This window comes from Dermacentor silvarum, chromosome 6 (assembly GCF_013339745.2).
Source record: "Dermacentor silvarum isolate Dsil-2018 chromosome 6, BIME_Dsil_1.4, whole genome shotgun sequence".
Taxonomy (NCBI): domain Eukaryota; kingdom Metazoa; phylum Arthropoda; class Arachnida; order Ixodida; family Ixodidae; genus Dermacentor; species Dermacentor silvarum.
This window is the reverse complement of record NC_051159.1, coordinates 102,177,156-102,203,195: the sequence shown is the minus strand read 5'-3', so window position 1 is coordinate 102,203,195 and position 26,040 is coordinate 102,177,156. Positions and strand designations below refer to the sequence as shown.

The 26,040-nt window shown below is 47.8% G+C and overlaps 1 protein-coding gene across 1 annotated transcript in view; it reads right to left on the bottom strand.

Annotated features, from left to right (window-relative positions):
* Window positions 1-24,059, bottom strand: part of LOC119455787 (ATP-binding cassette sub-family G member 1) — a 79,582-nt gene extending 55,523 nt beyond the window's left edge. Inside the window, exon 1 of the mRNA XM_037717250.2 lies at window positions 23,452-24,059. Coding sequence (XP_037573178.1) covers window positions 23,452-23,590 — 139 coding nt within the window. The 5' untranslated portion in view covers window positions 23,591-24,059. The remainder of the gene's footprint in view (window positions 1-23,451) is intronic.
* Window positions 24,060-26,040: the final 1,981 nt, after the last annotated feature.

Below are 26,040 nucleotides of genomic sequence, written 5' to 3'. Positions count from 1 at the left end.
GACGTCATTCTACCTTGCCCGACTGTCATAGAGTCTAATGGGGACGCTCCCGAGTAAGCCACGTACGGCGATTTTGACGTCACCTTTTTTGTCACAGCGGGCTTGGCAATGAAAATTTTGGTCTAAGTAGCATGACGTCATAAAGCAGAGTGTCCAGGCCTGCTATCTATGACGGACGCGTTCATCGCAGAAATCCGCTGTGCATCTCTTTTCGTGATGCATCTTTTCGTCTTAACGTCTCACCTAAGGTTCACTTGCGCCGATTTACACAGTGTCAGTTAAATCATGTATCCAGTGCGTACTAAAAGGAAATAAACACGAGAAAACTATTAGTCTATGTATGCAGCACTTCGACATCAGCCCATCAACATAGCTTACACGCGTCATCCCAACAGTGCCGCGCGGCTTCAGGAAGGCAACCCGCGTGAGCTTCGATAATCTGAATAAGAACATTAATAAAACGAAATACCATCTGTGTCGCGGCCGCCCCGTTCGCGAGGCCGAGGACACCGGCCTGCCAAGTGTGCGCACGTTGATCTGCAAGGGCGAATTTACAAGCAGGCCTTCTCGCGTTCGAAAGTCCACGTGCGGCAACCGTAAACGGCGAACCCGGAGATGGAGTGACCGATAAAGGGGGAGCTGGCGCCCTCGCAGGTATGTGTATTTGTTTTGTCTCATTACCCTTTCCTTATCACGCCGCTTCCAATTTCGAACATTCGTTGCCTCCAGACAGCTGTTACGTCTACAGACAGCGTCTATTTGCGAGACTCCGAGAACACGTGCGAATCAGCTGCCTCGCACGCAGTAAACGCGTTTCTTCCCGACCTCGCTGGAATTCAAAGCTGAAAGGGGGAAAGGAGAATAAAGCGAGATCCGAAGCTGCAAAGACTTGTGCAGTGTGGCGGCTAGAGCAAATTAGTGGCACGTGCATTCGAGGTTCCCGTGTGCAAGGCCACCAATATACAATACGGATATAGCGGCTGGCATCGCCACAACGAATTGCTATTGTCTTTGTTAGATCATTCGGTCGTTATGAATGTAGCGCTACGCAAGCTGCGCCAGTTCCATAGAGCAAACTATTTAAACGAGCGAGGAAGGGTCGGATTCGTTGCGCTGTTCTTTGTAAATCACGTTCAGTTGAAACGCCAAAGCAGGATGGAGCCGTGTCTGTGTAGACGCAAGTCAACCTCATGCTGATGTCTTCAGCTGAGTTTAGCCTGTTTGGCTGGGTCACCGTTTGCTTCAGATCGTTTTCGATACAGAGGGAGAAAGATGGGCTCATTATTGAAAACCGGAGACGTTTGCCTTGGGGCAGGCCTAGCATGCTACTCCACGTGAATGCGAGGATAAATGAAAGGGTACATACAAGGATATGCTACACTTTACGCGTATAACAAAATACATAATTAAATTATCTCATTAAGACCAGTGTCTTGTGGAAAATTTTAAAGCGCCTTCGCAGTGCGGAGCCTACAGGCGGCTCCAGTGCATTGTCCAAGTACGTGTCATCGCCTAATGTGTGAAGTCCTAAGTACGTTTAGTGCGACCATTAAGACGTTCTTTTAGAGTGCGAATAGGTTGCAATTGCAGATTAAGTGTGCTATTTCCTCTCGTACATTCTCGTACAGGACACGCAGGACACTAGCCACTTGAGTATGCGTAATAAGTATTTTGTATACTCGAATACTGTGCAGACATGCACGCTAAAGCCCGTCAAGTCCACGTAGCTTGCGAAATTCCCCCACTAGCTCATGAAGTTTGAATAGGTGTTAGCGAGTGGCCTTCCTTTTTTTGCATGCCATGTTTCATACCTAAAAATCTGTCACTTCCATTATTTGTACACATTACGTTCAATATTTGTGCATTGTAATATTTCATAAGGTCAAGGTTTTTCTTTTTCTTAACATCTGCATGTGCCAATCTTGCAGTTCTTACTTTTTTCTTCCTTGCTGTTTTTGTAACTCATTTCAGTGCTTACTGCAGTAGTATTGTGTTTCGGCTAATTTTTATACTCGCCCATCCCTCATGTAAAACCCCTACAGCAGAGGTATTCGAGGTACTGTAAATACATAAAAAAATAGGTATCTACCACCATTACTCGTCGGTCCAGATAGCCCGCTGTGAGCGCCACGCTGCAAAAGACAGCGTAGCTGAACCGTCCCTCCCAGAAAAAGAAATCGGGATTTGCTCTGAGTAGCTGCTCTGTGCTGAACCAGCAGCACAGTGCACGGGTGAATCGCTCACTATGCCACAATGAGAAGAAAGCCAATGCTGTGCAACGCTGTGTGGCAAGAGAGAGATAGAGAAAGAAAGAAAGGGAAAGAAAGACAAGGAGGTTAGCCAGCGTAAGTACCAGCTGGCTATCCTGTGTAGCAAGGCAACCCACAGGCCGTGGTGTACAAACAGTTGATGCCATTGGCGAGCTGGCCATCAGCGCGCGGAGACTTCAGAGAAAAAAAAAAATGGATGTACGTGAGTCTGTAAAGATTATCCAGGCTCTGGCTGGCTGCTTTTGAGATGCAGTTGAAAGCTTTACGCAGTGCATAAAGCTCCAAGGCCTTGCTGGAGGTCCTGTGACTCAGCTTAGTGGGAATAGTAGTTGCCCATTGATGTAACACTGCCGGTGTTATCGAGCGATCGGTGTGGGATAAGTTGTGTTTCGTAGGAACACAAAATGCGTTCAAGCGCTAAATACTTGAATGCTCGCACGGGGTTTCTTGATTCACCCTTTATACATTGAACTGTCGTAGTCATTGTCAAGACAGATGTTTCAAGCGTCCAGGCAGAAAACAGCTCTGGTATGGAACCGGGAGCAGGTATCTTACTCCGAAATAATAGTTTTGATAGGCCGTGGGTGCCATTCGGGACATTGTCAAGTTCCGCCATATTGTCTAATTCACCACCATGCCAGCTGTAATTTGCTCTGAGGGCTGCTACGGCCTCTTTGATTGGCTGAAGACGCCGTCATGACGGAATTGGACAGTGCCATGAATAGCACCTCCGGCCTCATGCCCTCTGTTTCATTGCATCCAGTTCTGAAGCTCGTTGGGTGTAGTCTCCTACTGCTCCGGAACTGAGCCGAATTTCGGCCTTTCACCTGGTTCCACTGTAAGCACCCAGGCGTGCAGCATATACATGTAGTTGCATTCCTCACCTGGCAGCTTCCTTCCTCAGCAAATGTCAATGATCGCGCGGGCACACGGAGCACGCACGTTGATCATCGTCGAGAAAACCCACAGGCCCACCGGTTTGGCACGCAGGCGGGCTGCACGTTATAGCCGTACTATCTCGTTGTGTTTCCCAGGATTTCTCATTAAGGCACGGTTTCTCCCGAGTCACTGAGACGTTCATATTTCTTTACCTCGTCGAGTACCTTTTTCTTTTTTTTTTAACATGAATCAGAACTACAAGACCAGTGAGGCCACGCACCCCAAATCCATCGCTGTGAACTTCCAATGTATCCTACAGAAAGTTTTTTTTTTTACATACGTCGAGAATTCTCGTTATTCAGGAACGCCAGAAAAACCACTGCCCCGCACTGGGTAAAAGATCCAGTATATACGACGAGAGATGCAAAGGAAAGAATTAAGATTCGGAGGAGTGGCTGACACACGTAGAATATAAAAAAAAAGAAGAAAGACAGAAAGAAGCGTTTGCTGTAAACCGCCTAAAGGATGCACAGGCCACAGCGTTATACCTTTCCGAACACAGACACTCCCGCACGCGTCTGAGCGGAATGCCCGGCGGTTGTACGGAGCGATGTATCTTTCGAGGAATCGCTCGGAGCACGTCACCGACTACGACCGAAGGACGCCATCCTCGGTTGGATGCCATGCGGGCGAGACGATCAATCGCGCTCCGCGGTATCAGTCGCGAGATTACGCTTCGTGGTTGCCGCCTGTTTCGAATACAGATTCGGTGTGTAGTACGCGGCGTTGCGCACGGTACAAACTGTCTCTCTATTCCGTGCCTCTCCTAGGACAGAACAGGCCTTCTGGCAGAGCCTTGAAACACAAACACCCTGGCCCGCTTCTTTCGCATCGGAACACGTTAGTTCTGATTGTGTGAAAATAAGGCTTGTGAATAAAAAAGAAGTAAAGAAAAGAAAAAGGAGGCATGGAGCTGTTAGCTCAGATTGTTCTACTTTAAACGGACAAATTAGAGCGCCGTAATATCTAAGGCAGGCACGTAATATATCTCTTGATGATCATCTACCCGTTTGTCAGGGCGTCGATGCTTTAGTCATAAAGGTCAACTGGAGAGGTAAGCCTGAGAAGCAAGCATCTAAGTCACTGCAGATTCCATGCGTTAATTGAGCAGGAAGCTGTGATACCTCGCATCAAGGAATGCGTAGGCGCAGTAGTACTCTCAGGAAGGACTCGAGGATCATAAGAGGCACGTGCACACATCGGTTATATTATGCATGCCAGGGGACCAAGTGTCGGGCACAGCAGCAGCCATATTCTTCAACGGTTACTTCCGCCTCCGAGAGCTGCGAGTTGCACACTGACTTTTGCGGGGCGTAACATTGAAACGTTAGTCGGTTTTGACATCCCATAGCGTCACAGCCAACGCAGTCGGCTGTGAGGGGTTGAGCCGAAAGCTGCGAAATAAGTTTCACCACTTGCGGTTACTAAGCATAGATACGACTGAACCCACCGTGCCTGAACCTGAGCAGACGGGAATTCTTGTTGGAATGCAGCCAAGCATTGATCCCAGTGACATTGCGCAACTAAACTCCATTGCTGATTAGTCGCCACTTCGGATGTAAAGTCATTATCTATCTCTGCAGCGGAAAACCTTCGTTTATACATCACAACCTCTCTCCCGCCAATGCCGCCTATACGCACTCTACAGCTACGTGGCATGGGATCACCGCATAGGGCACGAACGCTCACCACATGAGCTATACACAACTTCACATTAATTTTTGTAAGATCACCCAGGGGTGCGAGACATTAATCGTATGGGCCACGCGCAAGCATTATTATTGCTTGTCCACTGTAGTTTAAGTTAGGTGCAGGTCACACGAGTTTGTAGCCGAGATTGTAACTCGCGAGAGCTGCGCCAAAAGTCACGGCAGCTGCACTGACTTGCACGCACGACGCGGGAGCTCTTTGTCAGGGTTAAGGAGATGGGCGAACAAGGGAGGTGTTCTATAATCGGTGGCAACCTAAGAATTACAAACAAGCTCCTCCCACAAAAACGCAGTTCACCTGGGACGGTATTCTCTAAGAGTCCATTTAGTGGACTGTCCATTTCGGCTGTCGCTGATTGGCTGCTGCTTCACGAGAAGGAAGGAGACTGGCTGGCACCTTCCTGCTCGTGAAGCAGCAGCCAATGGTGAAAGTCGAAGTGGACAGTCCACTAAATGGACTCTTACAGAATACCGGGTGGAGGCCGCCAGGGGGCCGGAAGGTGCGGACGTGTGTCGCGTCGGCTCCGTCGAATGTCTGCTTTTGTGGCTCTAGAAGTCAATGGACACCTGATTTGGCGGTGGAATCGTGTTCCCGAAGTTTCGATGAACCCGTGCTTACAAGACTCTAGGGTGTGAGTGCATTTTTGAGGATTTTATCGTCGTTTTCGTGCCGACGCGTTGTGCGTTCCGCTAGGCCTTCTTTAAGCCTAGCGACGCCTACGGCCAGGAGGGCGACCAGGGGGCCCCGTCGCCAGTCCACAACGGCCGTGGTGGTATCACGATGACGATGGAGGTTACGGTGGAAGGTACTGACATCAAACCGAATGAGATAGAAGGAAAAGGATGGGTCGTCAAACTCAAAAAGTGTGTCGAAAAGCGCCGAGACTTGAAAGTTCCAGAAGGCGTCGGCGACGCCAAGACGGCGGCGCACAGCGGAGGTGGGGAGGAAGCCGGCTGCAAGGTAGCTGGAGCCAAAAAACTGTGGCGGCGTTCGCTCGTACAAAGCAGTGGGAAGGAAGATAGCTGAACGATCTGTGGCATCGCGTCTCTCGAAGCTCCCGGACGACGGATGTAAAGTGATTATCAGACCAAAAGGGGGTCTAGCAGTGATCAAAAACACTTCACAACCGATACTCGGCGAAGCTGTGCGTCGTGCCGCGTCCCTTGAGTGGAAGAAGGCAAAGTCTGATCTTCTCTTCGTGAACGACAAACAAGGTACGATTCTTTTCCATACCTTGAACTTTGAGTGTGCGGAGAAGGTCATGAGTATCAAAACTATAAAGATCGAAGATAAGGACCATGAGGTGACCGCGTACATGGTGGCACCTGAAAACTGTGGAAAAGGGGTTGTGCATGGAATGGACGTACGCATGACCGAGGAGACGATAATGGAGGGTTTCGCCGGTCACGAACAGAACTCAGAGATTCTTGGGATCAGAAGAATGGGCCGATCTACCACGGTCGTCATCACCTTCGCGGAAGCAGAGGTGCCGCGTACGCTCGTGTGTTTCGGCATGATCATGAAGTGCTTCCTCTTCAAGAAACGCTACGAAGGTGCTATTGGTGCAGCGAACTGGGCCACAGATCGGACGTTTGCAAAGCCCAGTGCCCGCCCAGTGCCCAGTGCCGCGGGTGTGGTATGTCATCACAGCCGGAGGACCACCAGTGTGTGCCAAAGTGTCGCTTATGTGGCAAAGAACATTTGACTGGAGATATGAAATGTACGATGTTGTTTCGCACGCCATATATTGTCAAGAAACGACAGTGGGAGGCGAAGCTAGCAGCGGAACCAGAAGAGAAAGCGCCGAAAACAGCGCTGCAGCAACAACAACAGGTGCGATGCAGTCGTCATGACGGTGCTCGAGACAGATCCAAGAGCACGCCGAGGGACCGCTCGGCATCGTTCCCCAGGCTTACACCGTCGACGCGAGAAGAGGCTTCTTCTCGTCCCGAGCACCAGTCCAAGAACTCACAGAAGAGTGCACCACCGAACTCACAGGTGGGTTGGGTGGACAAGGGCTCTCAGGATTCCGCAATGGTAAAGGCTCTCAAAGAACAGAACAGGCTCATGCAGAAACAGATAAGAACCATGCAGGCGCAATACAACAACATGCAGGAGCAAAACAGAGAGCTCCGAGAGCAGATAACTTGGCTAAATAAGCGCATAGATGAGGGAGCGCAGAAGGACCGAGAAAGAGGTATCACAATCGGTGTCGGAAACACCACGTGCAGATCCTACTCCTAAAAAGAAGCGGGTGAAGGATGTGGAAACTGTAAACAACTACGAGCAACGTTTCGATAAAATTGAACAAGACGTGAAGCTGCTTTATGGTATGATTCAGCAGATGAATGAGCAAATGAGGGCTGAGGCCGCGAACAGAGACGGGCAATGGCAATGACTATGCCAGGAAATTCAGAAGTTTAAAGATGGCCCAGCACCGTAACACAATCGGGCAGTGGAACTGTAGGGGTTTCTCACGGAAACGAGCCGTTCTTCAGTCGTTCCTGACCAACGGGGATAAGCCGGACGTCATAGCGTTACAGGAATGTGGAAAGAACGCGAAGCTTGCTATAGCTATAAATCGTATGCGGGACGATGGGTCAATACTCAGGTTGTCACTCTGGTCAAACGCGACGTCACAGTGTTGCAGCACGAGACGGGGTCGATGCAGATGGATCATGTACTGATCGAGCAGGTCCCTCGTAAGCGGAAGGATAAAAATCTTTTTGTATTAAACGTGTACATCTCCCCTAGGCAAAGGCGTAATTGTGGTTTTGACGATCTCTTCGCCAAAGTCAGGATGATCGCGAAGGGCAGCCCTCTCCTCGTAGTGGGTGACTTCAACGCTCATCACCCCGCGTGGGGATACAGGTTTGCGCAGGTTAAAGGGAAGGATTTATGAAATAGCATGCAGCAGAACGGTCTGACTCTTTTGACGTATCCCTTGAGGCTAACAAGACAGGGTAACAGTGTCTCGCAAGACACCACGCCGGACCTCACTCTGGTTGGAGGCAAGATCTCGGCTACATGGTGCAACACGGGTGAAGATCTGGGTAGCGACCACAGAATAATTGAGACAGTCATAGAGGACGGTCCTTCAGTAGCTCGCACGAAGAAGCTAGAAACTGTGAATTGGCATGCTTTCAGGGACAGTCGGTCCGGCCAGGATGCCATAGAAGACATAAATGAATGGAGCAGGGGAGTTATTCAATCGGTCCACGATGCAACTGAGGAAATCGAGGTGGATGAGAACCAGGAACGGGTTGACAGACACATGATAAACCTGTGGCGCAAAAAGCAAGAGCTCAACTTGAGGCTCGCGCAGAAAAGAGGCAATAGAAATCTCTGCAGGCAGTTGGCTGCGTTGAATAAGCAGATAGAAGAATACGCTTTGACCCTCACCAAGCAAAACTGGAGCAGCATTTGTGACCAAATGGACCACAAAATTGGTAGTGCAAGGACCTGTAATCTGCTGCGGCACTTGCTAGACCCGGACAAATCCAAGCTAGAGGCTAGGCAGCAGCTACAAAAGCTCGTTTACAAATACGAAGGAACGACCGAAGAGCTCATCGCCGAGGTCAGGGATAGATATCTCAGCTGTGCGGGGTCTGGGTCCCTGCCCGAGTATTCGGGTTTAGAGAACCCAGATCTTGACAGCCCGATCACGGTAGGTGAGGTCAGGGCCGAGATAAACCGTCTGAGGACGAAGACGGCTGCAGGGCCGGATAGGATAAGTAATAAGATGCTCCGAAATCTGGACGATGTGTCGGTCAGAAATCTGACAGCGTACATGCAGGACTGTTGGGACAGAGGGCAGCTTCCGCCGGCGTGGAAGGATGCCAACCTCGTCTTCATTCCAAAGCCTAGAAAGAAACCTAGTTTTGAACATCTAAGGCCCATTTCACTTACTTCGTGCGAGGGCAAATTAATGGAACATGTTATTAAGAGCAGGCTGAATAGGTTTCTGGAAGATCAGGGACTGTACCCCGACACCACGAATGGTTTTAGGTCTCATCTACCGGCATGCGACGTTATGCTCCAGCTCAAAGAACAGGTGATAGACAACAAAACGGTAGACACCAGGGTAGTCGTAGGATTAGATGTTTCTAAAGCATTCGATAATGTGAAGCATTCGGCCATATTGGAGAGTATCGGAGCTCTCAATGTGGGCACGAAGACTTACAATTACGTAAAGGATTTTCTTACGAATAGAACGGCAACGATCAGCTTGGGAGGGCAGTCATTGGAAGGTATTAAACTGGGAAGCAAGGGTACGCCGCATGGATCAGTTCTGTCGCCCACCTTGTTTAACGTCGCGATGATGGGTCTCCCCGGGAAGCTGGCAGGCGTAGAAGGACTGAACCATACGCTCTACGCGGACGATCTGACGCTATGGATGAGCAGCGGCAGTGACGGGCACATTCAGGAGACGCTGCAGAGGGCAATCAAAGCTATCGAGGAATATCTGGAGCCGATTTGCCTCAGGTGCTCGGCGGAGAAGTCGGAGGTCCTTTTCCTAACATCACAGGCACGGCGACGGGGAAGGGGACATGACCCGGGGCACGGCATCGAGCTGAGGGTAAACGGTAACATTATTCGCACAGTCGACAGTATCAGGGTCTTGGGTTTGCGGATTCAAGCGAACGGCAAAAACGCCGAGACGATCCAACGACGGGAAGCGAGTACCAGCCAGACGTGCCGATAACTCAAGCGAATAGCAAACAAACACGCGGGTATGAAGGAAGCGAACCTCCAAAGGTTACTGGAATATTTCGTAATTAGCAGGGTCGTATATGTAGCCCGCTACCTGAAATTCACCAAAGCAGAGAAAGACAAGGTCGAGATCATTATTAGGAAGGGTATCAAGACGGCTCTCGGTCTTCCCCCGAACACATCAACGAACAGAATCTTAAGTTTAAGGGTGTCCAACACCTTAGACAAGCTCATTGAAGCGGCGACAGTATCGCAATATCCGAGACCGCTGCGCACTCAGACTGGTAGAAGGATCCTGGAGCGGCTGGGGTTCGAGCCCCAGGCATGTTCCAAGCAGACAGGCAAAGTCCCACCGCGAGTCAGGGACAGGCTGAGAATACTCCCGTTGCCCAAGAATATGCACCCGGTGCATCACGAGGGCAGGCGAAGGGACAGAGCTGAGGCGCTGCAGAAAAGGCTGGAAGGCAGGCAGGATGTGATATACACGGACGCGGCCGAATACAAGCAAGGCAAAGTATACGCAGCCGTAATTACACGCGAAAACGGAGGCCCTATCTCGTGCTGCAGCGTCAGACATTTAGGAGCAACGGAGGCGGAAGAAGTCGCCATTGCGCTGGCTTTGACTCAAAAGAATGTGAGAGTTATTGTTAGTGATTCAAAATCTGCAATCAGAAATTTTGATGCGGGCAGGATCTCCGCCGCATCTGTACACATATTAGTGGTCGGACAGCCCCCGGCGGAGCAGGTTCTGGACACCGGCTCATCAGGGTTTGCGAGGGAACGAGAAGGCGCACGGGCTGGCCCGAGGTTTCACTTTCCGGGATTCCAGCGCTGTCTCGACAACACCCCCAAGCGAGGAACCCCTACAGAACGCTGACGAACTGAACACTTTTCAAGAAATTCTTAACCATTATAAGCTGGGGCGTAAGACTTACCCGAGAGCGGATAAGAACCTTACCAAAAGCGAGGAAGTTATGTGGAGGAAGCTGCAAACAAGGGTATTTCCGAACCCACAACTGTTGAGCAAATGGCATCTCTCGGTGTATAGCCCTCGGGGTAGGCATTGTGATGGTATAGCGGACTTAGCCCAGATGGTTTGGACCTGTCATAGCTTTGATGAAACAGATAGATACAGAGAATCCCGGGAGTCCTTGCTACTCAACGAAAAAGAAAATTCTCATCGGCAAGTCATCGGTCTCGCCCTGACCGCCGCCGCGTCCCAAACTATCGAGCCAAAGGTCGACGGTTTGAGAGGATGAGTGTGGGTTTAGGCTGAAGCCTCTACCCCGTCATCTATTTGACGGGTGCAAATAAAGTCACTTCTCTCTCTCTCTCTCTCTACAGAATACCGCCCCTGCCCTCCTCGTCTGAAAGATAGCCGAGCCTGCTGGAGTCCGCTCAGAGCTTAATCACTTTGTTCTGCTAATAAAAATGCTGAGATGATTGGAAAACAAAAGCTGGTTGTTTCAAGCTAAAAAGGTAGCCATGATTAAGCAGTGATAACAAGATGACACATAAAATTTGTCCTAGGCATTCAGGTTTTATCCTGAAACCAGGGACACGAAGACCAATCTGTACGGAGAAAACAGTTGTTTAAACATCTGAAACCGCTTACGTCAGGCAAATATGTGATCGTAATTTCCTAGCGCGTCTATAGTGTGGGGTCATCTAGAAGAACAGCTGTTCACACTCGGTGAAGCTGACTTTTTTCGCCGCTGCCCTTCGCGGTACCTAACCGTCTATCGAGCCAAAGTTTTCCTACATCCAGAATGATGCCCAAATTACGCATGCATGAGCACAGACTTTGTACTTGCATAGTGCCCCGACTGTCATTCATGAATTCGAGGCTGACAATAATGTTTTTGCATGTACACTGTATTGGTGTTGTTGAAGTGAAAGTGGCAAAGCCTGCGTCAAGCAGACAGCATTTACTGTTTTGTTTGCTCCTTTGTTTTGTTTATATCAAGTACGATGTATTGCCCGTGCGATACGTTATATTTTACTCAGTGTAGAGTGCCCTTCCAAACTTGTACCGAAATTTGGTCCCGGCGAAGTGACACTGCATGCAACTCTGACTACTGCGCTTATATAGATGAGATCACGGAGTTTATCTTATTCGGTCGACGAGACCAAATAGTAAGCTGCTGGCACGGCTGGCGCGCCGTGCGGTCGACGCTCGCAATATTCTTAAAATATTGCAAGGGTGTACATATCTAATCCTATTCGTACGCATATCCATTGTACACGTCTGCATATTTGTGCAACATCACTGTACATGTTTTGTCAATGTCGTTGACTGCGTAAGTCTATGTAAGTCAAACTTGACCACTGTTCTGTTATTGTTGTGGAACTACAGCATACCGGATCTTACAGGTCGTGTACATGATATACAGTGCAGTGAAATGTTATTTGATTTTAACAGTCTATGTATAATAAACTGTTTCTAAACACTAAGTGTACACACACGTGTGAATAACATTGTAAAGGCAGTATGTTATTTGATTTTAACAGTCTATGTATAATAAACTGTTTCTAAACACTAAGTGTACACAAATAACATTGAACCACCTTGAACAAATAAATGAACGGATCAAGCCATCTATTGATCAACTTCCGATAAACGTCCTTACTTCATTCAATATATTCGACTGTGCCGAATGTGACCAACAAAACTATGTCGCGGAGCGCGATCATACCGCCAAGTCACGTGCATGCAATAAAAGCCCGTTTCATCGCGATCGTCGCATTCTGACAGCGCTCAGGTCTCTACAGCCGAGACAGCTTACGAAATGTCCCAACATTACCGGAAGAACGCAGTCATTCATGTTATCACACACCTGAATGCATGACAGACTAAAGCCCTGCGATGTGCCCCTCCAGCAGCCTCGACTTCTCTATATCAATGTGGCTGAGCACTTTATCTCCCCATTGGACTTTGCCAATTCACATCACATAAGTCGTCCGACAGGTTCCGCGACTTAGCACCGACCAGAAGGCCTACATGGTCCAACATTCATCAAAATTGTATCGTCACGATACAGCGCGTCTTGCAGCGGCAACTGTATTGGAAAATATGCGATCCGAGACAAAATAATTATTTTATGTCGGCCAAGATTGATGCCACTGATAACCACCGCGCCAGCGCATTAGCTATGACATTCTGCTGCCGAGAACGAGGTCGTGGGTTTGAATCCCGGGCGCGGCGGTAGTATCTTGACGGGGCCGAAATGAAAAAAAAAAGAAAACTGTGGTGTACTTAGATGTAGGTGCAAGTTAAAAAAAAAAAGAAAAACAGGTGGTCACTGAGTCTTCGACTACGACGTCTCATAGCCCCAGTGACGCTTTGAAGCGTTAAAAATCACGCATCCCTTAATAAGGCCAATGACAGGACTTATACTTAGCACGCTGCAATCGCCAATACAACTATTAATTAGTGAAGTTCCCACTAGTTACCTTTTGAATTAACGTTGTTAGCTAGATAGCAGGTTGTGATTGCAGAATTGAAGTCAGGTAGCACACGAAGCACAACGTTTTGCTAGAAAGCTCTGGAGCACCAGTTCAGAGAAAACACTTGTACTTACCCGTGCCGTGAAGTGTATATTTAGAATTAACGTATTTCCGCAGTGCATTTCTTTATACAGCGCTGAAAATATCTTAAGTATAACATTAACGCGTTCCCGCAGACATTGTGTGCTTAATTCTCGTAACTAGCGCAAGAGCTTTTTGACAAGATGGATAGGTTTTGATTACTGGCTGGTTTAAATTCTTCAATTGCATCTCCACTAAGGTAAAACTAAAATCACTAAACGATAGTTAATCACTAAAACGATAATTAGAAAAAGTTTGTTAATTAACCCCGTAAATGGTGGAAATCACGCGAACTTTGCTAATTATGTTCACTCCCAGAGTTAGTTCTATTTGTAAAACATAAATACCCTAGAAAGTGGATGGGAAAACGGCTCCGCGGTAGCTCAATGGTGAGAGTATCGCACGCGTAATGCGAAGACGTGGGTTCGTTCCCCACCTGCGGACAGTTTTTTTTTCATCCACTTTAATTTCTGTTAATTTATCACTTTATTTAATTCAATTAGTAAGTACAAGTAATTTCCCCTATGTTGTGTCCTTGGTGTCATTGTTTGTAGGCTTCTTATGATATGATTAATAAAAATCGGGCCCCTCAGGTTCCCTTTCTTCTCATTCAATATATATATATGTTCATTTGAAAAGTAAAGGCTGGTTGGAAGGCATCACTTATCTTCGTCTCACCTTTATTGCCATCCGTTGTCTCGTTTTGCGCTGTTTAAACAAGATGGAACACCAACTAGACCGGCCTTATACCCTACGGCAATGTATTAACTCCGTGATGGCGAGGGAGTGCTGAGGAGGTGGCCTAACACTGACGGCGGCAGTGTAATGGAAAGGACGGACGGACAGACACCGGTCACCCGGTTATTAGCTTCTAACTACTGCCGCAATAAAATACACCACCACAACAGCGCGACATGTATAGACCTCCTACCGTGAGATACGAGGAGGAAGGGATGGGGTAACATTGCAGTGTCGGCGTGGGTAGACTGCTTAACGAGAATGAACTAACAACTCGCAGGAAGGCACGATGTGTCCACGCGATTTGCATAAGTACCCTCGCGGCGTGACGCTTCAGCAAGCGCCGAGGGCCATTCGAACGCAACCCACGTACGTGCGATTCTCATCAGGCCAGGACAGACGACACCACTCAGTGCAAAGCATTGAGCAATGAAAAGCATGACGTCTTTTCTTAGAAGCGTGTTCACATCGTGCCAATTCGGGTTCAAGAGGTGTGATGCAGAATAATTATGCACGCGATGAATGTATTGGCAACTCCAAGATGATCCTAGACGTGATGAAATGCTTTGGCTATGGTTGACGTACTGCTGTGGCGTTGATTAACTAAAAGTGGTAATAAACTTCCAGAAGGACAAGAAGAAAGAAAAAAAAAAGCCGCAATAGGCACCACTTACGTCAAACAGGCACAGAACACGGGCACAATAATTTAGGTGCGCGTCTACGAATATACGTGCCATAGATTAAACGTAACGGCAACTTTTGATCAATCTGTACTTCGCTGCTGACACGTGACTCACACTGTAACGTTTCGCCGGGGGAAGACACGGATGAGGTCACACGGAACGCATTTAGAACGCTAACGCTACCCTGGTTTTTACCCCCCCCCCCCCCCCCTACCAGCAGATATGTCAAAGATGTCCAAGGGCGGACGTCTGCCTAGGGCTTTTTCTTTGGGAAAAGGTGCGGTGAACTGCTCCACACAATATGATGCTGCAAACAGAGCTACAGTTATATATATATATATATATATATATATATATATATATATGAACTGTACCTCTGTAGCTTCTTATGACATGATCAATAAAAATCGGGTCCCTCGGTTCCCTTTCTTCTCGCTCATTACATAACGAGGGTCTCGAATCCGGCAACCATGATGCCTTCAGGTAGCATGTGTGGGTTTATTGACTAGTTGCCTTCACCCAAAAAGATCACGTACTCGTGGCGACTGCAGCAGAAAGGATGTTCGACATTCGCCGCCAAGGTTTGTAAGTGGTGGCGCTGGATAACACTCTCAGGGTAGTTCTAGTAGTAAAGCATAAATACCCCATAAAGTGGATGGGAAAACAGCGCTGTGGTAGCTCAGTTAGTAAGAGCAGCGCACGAGTAATGCGACGACGTGGGATTGTTCCCCACCAGCGGCAAGTTTTTTCGTCCACTTTCATTTCCATTATTCTCTAATTTCTTTAATTTAATTAGTAAGTCCAAGTAATTGCCCCTATGTTATCCCTGGTGTTTGTTGACGTCTTAAAAAATTGAATTATGGGGTTTTACGTGCCAAAACCCCGATCTGATTATGAGGCACGCCGTAGTGGGGGACTCCGGAAATTTGGTCCACCTGGGGTTCTTTAACGTGCACCTAAATCTTAAGTACACGGGTGTTTCGCATTTTGCCCCCATCGAAATGCGGTCGCCGTGGCCAGGATTCGATCCCGCGAACTCCTGCTCAGCAGCCCAACACCATAGCCCCTGAGCAACCACGGTGGGTTGTTGGCGTCTTATAATATATATATATATATATATATATATATATATATATATATACGTCGCGTGCCAAGGTAGTACTATTTAGATGGACGAGGTCCTAAATTTTTATTTTTATGTTAAAACTTCCGTCGTCATTGTCATCTTCATCCAATCTTTATGTCCACTACAGAACGAAGGCTTCCCCCAGTGATCTCCAATTTACCCCTGTCTTGCGCTAGCTGATTCCAACTTGCTCCTGCGAGTTTCTAACTCCATCAACCAACCTAATATTCTGCTATCCTTGACTGCACTTACCTTCCCTTGGCACTCATTCTGTAACTCCAATGGCCCCCCGGTTATATGCCCTACGCATTACATGGCCTGCCCAGATCCATTTTTATCTTTAGAATATCAAATATTTCTCTATAATGATATGTCAACTATAATATCGGCTATCCCCGTTCGCTCTCTGATCCGCACCGCTCTCTTCCTGTTTGTTAACGTTACGCCTAACATTTTTTCATGTTCTCATGTTCTCGAGCTTATTTATTAACCTCCAAATTTCTGCCCAATATGTTAGCACTGATAGAATGCAATGATTGCACCATTTTCTTGTTCAATGACAGTGGTAAGCTCCCAGTCAAGATTTAGTAATGCCTGCCGTATGGATTCCAACCCATTTTTATACTTCTGTAAATTTCCTTCTCATGATCAGAATGCCCTGTGAGTAAATGACCTCGATAAAGGTACATAAAGGTACTCCTGCACAGACGCTAGAGGCTGTGCAAGATTGCCGTGTTGGTACCAAAACCTCCTTGGTATAGATCAACAAAGCAGTTGATGTACTCGATCCTACTGTTGGAGAGAGCCCCAAATGCAATTTGCACGGTGAACGTTTCCCTTGAATGCGGCTATTGGTAGATGACACTGCCATATAGGGCATTGGGAATTGCGATAATAGCCAGAGTGACCCGCCACCCAGTTAGCCACACCCTCATTCTCTCCCACGCATGCATTTACTAAAGTAAATGAGTGACCCTACCCACAACCACCATGTTTATCGCGAAATTTCAGGAGTCTAGAGAATAATAACGAATGCCGCAAGTGATGCCTTGAATCGAAACCACTGATAACACAACATGTTTTGGGGAAATGAAACGCTTCTTTGTCTCTCTTTCTCAGGCTTCAATGTAATCCAAATAATTTATCCGTGATTTACGAGCCTGAAAATAAGTTGCATCATGCACGAAGCCAGGCAAATAATTAGTCGGTCACTTCAAACATTTCTTTAGGTGAGTGCAATTAGGATGCATGCCTCAATATTGACTCACTCTATCAACGTAGCAGGAATTATAACAAGAAAATAAAGCAAAGCCGATTTTTATCCAAAGGTATCACATTGCCGACTGAATGCGATGTATTCCACTCTGGAAATATGATAAAAAAAATGTCACAGTTTCGCCCTAAGGGCGAAGCAATGAATGCGATAGCAACACAGCAATGTCATACGAAGTAACGTGAGCGGCTTTGGTAGCAATATGAATTGTAGTAAACATGAGCTGATTAAGTAAGCAGGTGTGCTGCGGCGTAAGTAGACCGACATGAAGAGAGACTCGATGACCACGAGAAGGCGCGTGTGAAACGGTGGTGTTGATGAGAAGCGCTTCCCGTGGGCAGCGCGTGCGAAGGGACACACCTGTAGCGCTGCACTGCCGATCCGGGCAGCATTGCATGTGTAGCGTGCGTTGGAAAATGTGGCCCGACTATTACTAACTGATTGAACAAGCGTGGTGTGAGCGCGCACAAACAACATGAATAGATCACACTGAATGACTGCACACAACGACTGTCAAAACGCTGGCAGCAAGCCCATACGCTGCAGCGGGCGAAGGTACGTGCGGTCTATCGCTTCAACAGAAACTGAGCGGCGAATGCACAGTGCATAAAGGTCAGAGCCGTGTGGAGATAAGAGACGGTGCGGGCGAGCGACGAGCGCGGTTGTTGGCAGAGTAGGAAGTGTAAGTGGAATCTCTTCGTTTTCAAAGCCTTTTTTTTTGCAGGCGTCTGATGTTATGGTCAATAGTTTACAATGTCATCTACCCAAGGTAGTAAACAGCGTGCCATTGGAGGTACCCAACAAAAGGGTTTATTTTTATCGGCTGTGCTCTTCAGCCTATCGAATAGCCGTTTTCTTTAAGCTAGATAGGATACATTTTGATAATGTTCGCAACTCTGCTTCACCGTCTCCTAGCTTGACGCAGCGCAAGTGAGCTGATTTTAATTCTAAAGCTCAATTTGCTGGCAACAATAAAAAAAAACAATATTGGGGGGGGGGGGGGGGCTGTTGATTTGGCACGCGTTCATATAAAGTCGGGCATAGCATAACTCCAGTAATCCTCGTGCATGCACGTGTTGATGTCAAACGATGCGTGTATCGACAAGTATACACAGCACGAACGACTGCCGCGCAAGAAGGACAACGAACGCCTCGAGCCGTCCAACACCCGCGCCGGCAGGCATGCAGGAGCACACGTGAAACACGACGTAGTTCGCTTCTTGCGTGCGATAATTGCAGGACCTACTTCCCGCTACAACATGCAGACGTGCGAGAATCAGCGTCGCACCTCCAAGCCAATCCGTTCAAACTTCGGGCCATTACACCGCTCGAACTTGACAGCATTGGCGACATTCAGCAAGATCGAACATCAAAGCTATGCGAGGCTCGAATACGCTTGTCTGCACTCCGCGCACGTTTTTATTCGCCTCACTTTCACGGTCTCGCGGTGCCTGTACCGAAGCAATTAACGTGACGAGGTTTCGTTCATTTCGCTTATTATTAGTTGTTTTTTTTTTCGAGCCGGACAGTGGTACTATACAGGTCGCATCGAAGCGAGGCTTGGGCACGTGGAGGACCGCTGTACCGTCGCCAAGGTGGCGCTCGGTCAAGGAGGCCCGGACGCACGTTATTTGTTTGCAAATCCCAACCGATGCCGGCTCTGAGGGACACCGATCCACTACCGCGCGACACGCCGCCACCATATTGTCGAGCGTGCCGCCGTTCGATTGCCCTAGCAAAAAAAAAAAAAAAAAAAAAATTCTACAGCTTTCCGTTTAGCGATGCAGTTTAACTGCTGTGACGCCAGTGGAAAGTGTAATGAAATATTGCCGCTCCGAGTAGCAATGTTGTTGATCTAGAGCGGGCAAGAGCGCGCGAATTTCATTGGTGAGAAATAAGAGCAACATACCACGGTCCTTCTGAGTTACACTTTCTCAGACGCATTGAGCAGCAACCCTACGTGTCGCTATTGAATTGCCGCTTACCAGGTATTCAAGTTGATGTCGCGAGGTTTGCCGATTTAAGCTAACTATAAGGCCAATCTGACCATGAACTTCTCATGTGTGAGGCAATGTTTTCTACGGAAACTAAAAAAAAAAGATTGTTTCCCTCAAAATTATCGCTTAGGGATATAATGTATCCTTCACTTAAATTAACTACGTCATTCGAGATTCATTTTAGTATACAATTTAGAATGTTAGAATTATGTTCGTTGAGGTGGCACTAGCAACTCTTCTCTTCATATAGTGCCCGAGGGTAGTTTTATATAGATAACAGCAATGGCAGTTAAATAATTCCCTCATATTTGCACCACCTGCTAAAAATACATGCGGCCCACTTATGCCACGACTGCAGTGTGTTTGGCGTTTTGTGACGGAACTGCAGTAATCGGATACGTAATCGTCCCATGCGAACTGTATGTTTCATAGAGGCCACTGTAATCAAAAGTAAGGTCAGCGTTTTCAACCTCACCACTGCCAGAACTCTTCAACCTGTCTGCAGTGACTTTACAGCAGGCTACGTACGCTTTGTTGTCTGTGCAACAAGCGGTCTAATTTGTTGTTTTGACAATGTTTTGCGTTGCGAAGTTTCCTTATACTGCATTAAAAATGGGTCCAACTTGGCATTCTTGTACTATACAACGACGCTACGATACGCGCATAATACACGCGTATCGTAGCGGGCCCTGACGGGGTGATGATACTTTTTCATGATGACTTTGAAGGATACGTGGTACGTCTGTGGAGTTAACTTGGAAATCGGGTGTAGGGGCTGAGAAATGCTCGATACCTGCTACTGCATTTCACTTTGAAATGCGATAAGGCACTTTAAGTGACAGCTCTCTTCAAAGTAACATGTCGGTTTGTCATGGGCCTAAGTATCTTTTTATAGGCTGAGTGACTGACGATTGAGCTCAGTTCGGTCTACTCAATTCTAGTTTGGACACGTTCGGTTTCATATAGGGGCCATTTATTCGGCTTTCATGAAAACAAAAAAGACATACAGCTAAATCGAACACCACCACTGGACCGTGGTAGTTTCTATACCAACAAACAGCCAACCACATGGGCTCACTCCTTTCGTACAGCTGCTCATACTCACGAACTCAAATTCAGGATAACGGGTGAGCAGCCACATGAGTAAGCTGATCAGCCAATGTCAACAGCTAACCTCCAGGGTTAGCTTACATTGGAGAAAGAATCGCGCAAACATAGACGAGAATCAAACGGGGCTAAACACACAGGACAGCTTAGCTCAATTCGTACACCGACTGGCCCGATTCGGCTGTGGTCCTGCTTTTGTTTCTTGGACCAGGATAAATTTCTTTAGAAAGTTCCGCGATGCTTCTTTTTTTTTTTTTTGCCGAGGAGGCAGAATGACGGATTCCCTGCTATATCATGCTATATCCTCCTGAGACCCGACCACAACGTATGTGATATAATCACCTTTCAAGTGTTTTTGATTGTTTACTGTTATGTTATGGACATGAAAACATAAAAAAAATTTAAGTACCTCGGTTACATACAAAAAACTGCGTCTTCATGTACGTGAACATCTCATCTCCTCATGTTTGCAATGGTAAAAAATTGCATTTCATTCCTTAAAGGCTGAGATGAAGATGGAACTACTTGTAGTACATTGCTATGTTGCTGGCGCGTTTGGTATTGTCATGCAATCTCAGTGATTTCGAAACACACCTCAAGTTTGCTTTCGGCCGTCTGTGATAACACAGAGGTCTAGATCAATTGAGTGTCAAATTGCTCGAAAGCGGATGAGAATAATATGAGTAAACCACTTCTTTACAGTTGCACATGCGCTGTACTTTACACCCAGAATGCATTTTCCGTAATCACTTGCGAGTGAGATCAAAAAAGTGCAGTGTATGTATTGCACAAAAGTGTATGCATTGCACAAGAGGTCTTAGGATGACATTAAAGCGCAAGTCAACTGTACGAATCTGTGTGCGCCTTGCTGATTTTTGCAGAAGTGATTTGGTTATAGTGACTCCGCGATTTGGTTAGTCCCTCCGCGTACGTACTCTGCCCGGTAAGAAATAACAGTCATGGATCAACATTACCAAGCACTTTCGTATCGGGAATCACCGGCTCAGTTTAGAGGAAAAGCAATACAAGGTTATGCAGTAAAGAAATAGTCGGGAGCACTTTCTGTCGTGATCCGCCGGCTCTCCGTTTTTTCAAGGGCTCGGTATCGTTTTGTTTTAGTTTGTGTTTGTTTTTTTCTTTTGCGTCGGCTTTTTTTTTTTCGCTTAATGCAACCTTGCGTCAAGTGAGGAATAGCGCAGGCTTCCTCCTGCATAAATGTGAGGCAGTGAACGTGTCTCGGCGGTCTTGATTTTCTCTTTCTACCATGCTCGCTTAAGCCGCCTGTTTTATCAAGGATGCTATAAAAACATTTCTAAACACTGCACACACAAAAACAGAAAAAAAGGGAAAGGTTCTTTCTCAATCGAGAAGTATCTCTTGCCTTTCCTTGGCTGCGGCGGACGCCTGGCTCTCGAAGTAGGATATCATGCACCAAGATTTTAAACTATGCAAATGCCACGTAGCTGGACAGAACCATGGATAATGTTGCTTTGCCGTCGCTTGGAGATACTCAGGTAATTTGTTGCATTCCGCCTAATTACATAGTTAGTCCTAATTAATCATTCGCCTTCTCAAATGTTATAATTAGGTGAAAAGTGTCAGCGATAAAATTGTAGAGCAACATAAAAAACTCCCGATACAGCTTTTTGTTGCTCAAAGCGTGCTACATAAAAGTGTTTTTCCGAGCTTTGAAGAAAACTCAAGTTGTGAGCTTCGGAGCATCCCTTGCAAATGAGAAATTTAACCGAGCTAGTTCTCAAATGGCGTAGGACTGATATCGATCTCTCGCTCTACATTTTTGAGAAAGAGAGAGAAAGATAACTGTATTTATTAAATTGGGACCCCTTTCCGGGACTACTAAGTCTCATAGGGGTCGTAAGAACGACCCCTATGAGACTCAGTAGTAAAAGGAGACGGAAGCGAGAGTGCGGCGTTGGTGGTGTCGTCTCTTGATAGTGGTCAGTTAAGCCCAAGCGCCGTAGTATGCTACGTTAAAGCAACCACGTTGCCCCTTGTTAGGTCCGGCCGCAACTCCTCGAGTGCGCGGGGCCTTTTTTGGCAGCGTCTAAATCATAGATTGAAGTTTTTGAGTCACTATATGAATACGCTGAAACCTAACTGCTTATCAAGTTGTTAGTCAAACGTTCAGCATTACCTCGGCATTTAAGTCATTCGTTATTGAAAAAAAAAAGACGGAAAAAGGTAAGAAAGAATGGTTTGAAATGTGAACTTTTCTTTCACCTGAGCTGCTTCGGAAAGTTGAAGGCAGGGGCGCCGTCCTTTCTTCGACATCACGTGCGTCGTACGAAACCTTATCTTAGTAAAAGATGCTCATCTTTTATTTTTCATACGTCTAAGATAGTGACCTAGCCGGTTAGCTATGGTATATTCATTTAGGTGTCCTTCGATGTCCTTACTGAATTCATTGTCCTTCGATGAGGACAATGAATTTCAGTAATGTGGCTGTTTGGGCTTGTTGGTTTGGCATAGTGGTGAATCGTACCGCAGATATACACAACGACAGCAAGGACGACACGACAGACGAGCGCTAACTTGCGCCGAGGGTAGTTTACTTACAACGAGGATGGCACACTGAAGGCTAAGCAAAATTTTAAGCGCGAACTTCCTTCGCCCCAGCGCTTGAAACGCAGGAAGGCAGTCCGGGTTCGGCATCGTACCTCAGTGCTCACGTGGGCTTTTCCTCACTGAAGCCGCGCATCCTTCGTCGCAGCACTCGCACCGCCAGCGCACGTGCTGAAGCACCGAGGCACTAGAAGCGGCAAACACATGCAGCGTACTTCGGGCGCCTGACTGGCGCAGCGTCGGTACTTCTTGACAGTGCGCAAAGCACAGCGCCGTCGCTGCGCAGTGCGCGGCGACGCCGGGCTTCAGATACGTCCGAAATACACTACACGTGGTTGTCACATTATGCCTCCTTCTACTTCATTTATCCAACTCGCTTCCGTACTCCACATTCAGTCTGGCAACCCAAAAGAACCATTAGTACACAACCCTCCTGTGTAGGGTGTCCGAGCTAACGTTAGTGAAGCTGTTAAAAAAAAAAAAGGGGGGGGGGGACACGGTGCAAGATACGATTATAAGACCTACGGTGTTTGGTCATCACGACCTCTGACGACCGAAAACCGTTGGTCTTACCCTCGTGTCTTGCACCGTGATCTTTAAATAATCTTCTTTTATTTTTTTTTTGCGTTGATCCGCTCGGATAACGTTAGCTGGGGCACCTGATATAATACACAGAAAAAAAAAAAAGGGGGCTGAAGGTACAGGCCCTCATGCCCCAACTCACATCTGGGCGCCTCCAAGTAGTTCTTGGCGATCTCAGGCAGCAAGTTGAGGGGCTTGTCGAAACCGTTGTTGCAGTAGGCAGCATCCAGCTTGCCATTCTCCAGCGGATGGATGGTGAGGAGCACGGGCTCCTTATCCATGACTGATCCCTGTTCGCTTCCTCTTCGTGCCTCGGCGAGCACTCCGTTCAGGCAAGGGGCGGATTCGAATGGTACCCGCTTTACTCCCAACGGCGACGACGCTTCGTCAAACACGTCACTTCACTGATGTCGAGCTGTCGACAGGGCACCGTTACCCGGCGGTCTTATCACCGCTACTCGACCACCCACACGCCGGACAGAACGAAAGCACGTGCGCGCGTGGCGCAGCGGTAAATGTAACGCGCAAGGAGAAAAAAAACACACGAACGGGGCCGCGCAAGATCTTCAGGGCACCGGGAAGCGCGGGAGCACAGGAGTCGGGACGCTAACGGCGAACGCGGAGGAAGGCTCGTCACCTATGAGTGCGCGCACTAGGCTGCGTGGTGTGTAAGCGACAAAGAGAGTGGGGCTGGTGGCGACCGCGATGCAGCTACCACCGCCGCAGTACCGCTTCTGATTTAACTTGGATGGCACTTTTTCTTTGCGGGGAAAGACACGCAAGAAGAGGGGGCGACAGGGTTTGGCCGCCTAGGGGGGCGGTGGAGAGTTTTCGGGGGGGAAAGGATGGTGGCGATCTTATGACGTCGAGCCGATCCTTAGGAAACTGGTTTCCTTGCTTTCACGGGGAGAGCTATAGCGCCGGCGGGTGAGGCGACGAGCACGACGCTTGCAGCGATAAACGAGAAGGAAACCGATGCGCTTGGCAAGATAAAACAAAGAAAAGTGCGCGATGGTGGCCTCTTACGTATTTTATGCGCCCGCTAGGATGGACACGTTTACCCCACCTCCCTTTCCACCCCCATGGCGCGTGGTCTACACGCCGCCCCCGAGGCGCTTGCGGGGCGCTCGCGCGCGGCGTCGGGCCGCGACGACCTTGGCAGATCGGAGGCTCGCGCGCGCGGTCGCAAGGTTAGCCGCCGCGCAAGCACCGGCAGCGTCGAAGCCGGTGGCGATTATTGAGCGGCCGTTGCTGTGCCCGCAACAGCTGTTGCCGATGCCTGCACACTGCTATACTATACGTATACCTACTATCCTTGCAAGAAGGCGCGTTCCCGCCGTTGCCGTGCCGGTTTCCTCCTCTTTATTTCAATGCGCAGCGGCTCGGCTGACGTCGTTGGAAGGCCGGGAGCAATGTGAACCCTGTGGCGAAGCGTCGGTCGCCGCGTCGCAGTGGCCGTGAAGCCGCGGAGGAAGTTCGCGTTACGGGTGGGACTGGCTACTTGTTCAGAGAAACTCGTAACTACGTCGAAAGAATGACCTCGCAAGCCTTCGGAAATGCGTCAGTCGTCATTTTATTTGCCCCCTGGCTTTATGAGCTAACTACAGTATGTGACGATGACGAAAACTTAATGAAGCAACACGCTTCGCGTTTTCAGTTTTCTCCCTCGCCCCTACGTAAGCAGATTTCGTTCAAATCGTCTTTCTATTTTATTTTATGGACCCAACACGTACTACGTACGTAAAGCAACGTCAGGGTCCACATTCACAAAACTCTCTTAGTCTAGAATTCTTCGCAAGGGCCAACTACAGCCAATAATGATGCTGGACGTATTACCGAAGGCTGCCGACCAAAGACAAAGAGCGCTTACGAACGAAAAGCTTTGAGCATTCGGCCCCTCATGAGTAGGGACGTGATTCAAATATGCAGCTCCTACATTAGTCGTGAAATCACTTCGGGAAAAGTGAAAGCCTCGAATTCGGCACCAAATGACCTTACACAAATGCGCACACGGCGCGCTATCATTTTCTTTCCTCGTGCAGAATTGCGCACAACATTAACGGCGACACGTCATTAATGATTTGCTGTTTTGTTGCTCCTTAAGAGACCTTTCTTCTACGCTATACGTTCTGCAGTACAGGAAAAAGAAGCGGCAGTCTGTAACGTCATGCTACATCAGCGGCTCGTTCAGCGGCATTCCTTGCGCGTCTGCATTGCTGTGTGTGCTGTGTGGAGCGTGTGGAGGTCACTTGGAAAACGTATGGCAGCTCCGTGGCATTCATTCGCAACGAAAGGTGAAAAACCTCCGTAGCCAACGGGTGGATGAACATGTGTCGATGCGCCACACAAACACATGAGTACGCCTATCACGTAGCCATATGTTAAATCAAAATAGGGTGTGCAACGGAGTGAGAAAATGCTGCAAACAAGAATAAGGAAAAAGGAGTATTTCAATGACAACGAACTTCATTTTGTTATTGTCGCCATCCATTCACGAAATTCTGGTTACTCTGTTCGTGACGCCATAAACTTACCTGGCACTTCATTGAAAGTGCAACGAATAACAATCATCGTACGTATTTTTTGACGTCACGTGAGCGTTAATTCTTGAGAATCTGCACCATGGCTATATACGTTCATGTTCTTGTTTTTTTTTCCTTTTTGGCTGTAAGTATATGTAACTTAATAATAGCTACATGGCCTACGTTTTTCCAAAAGAAACAAAAAATGA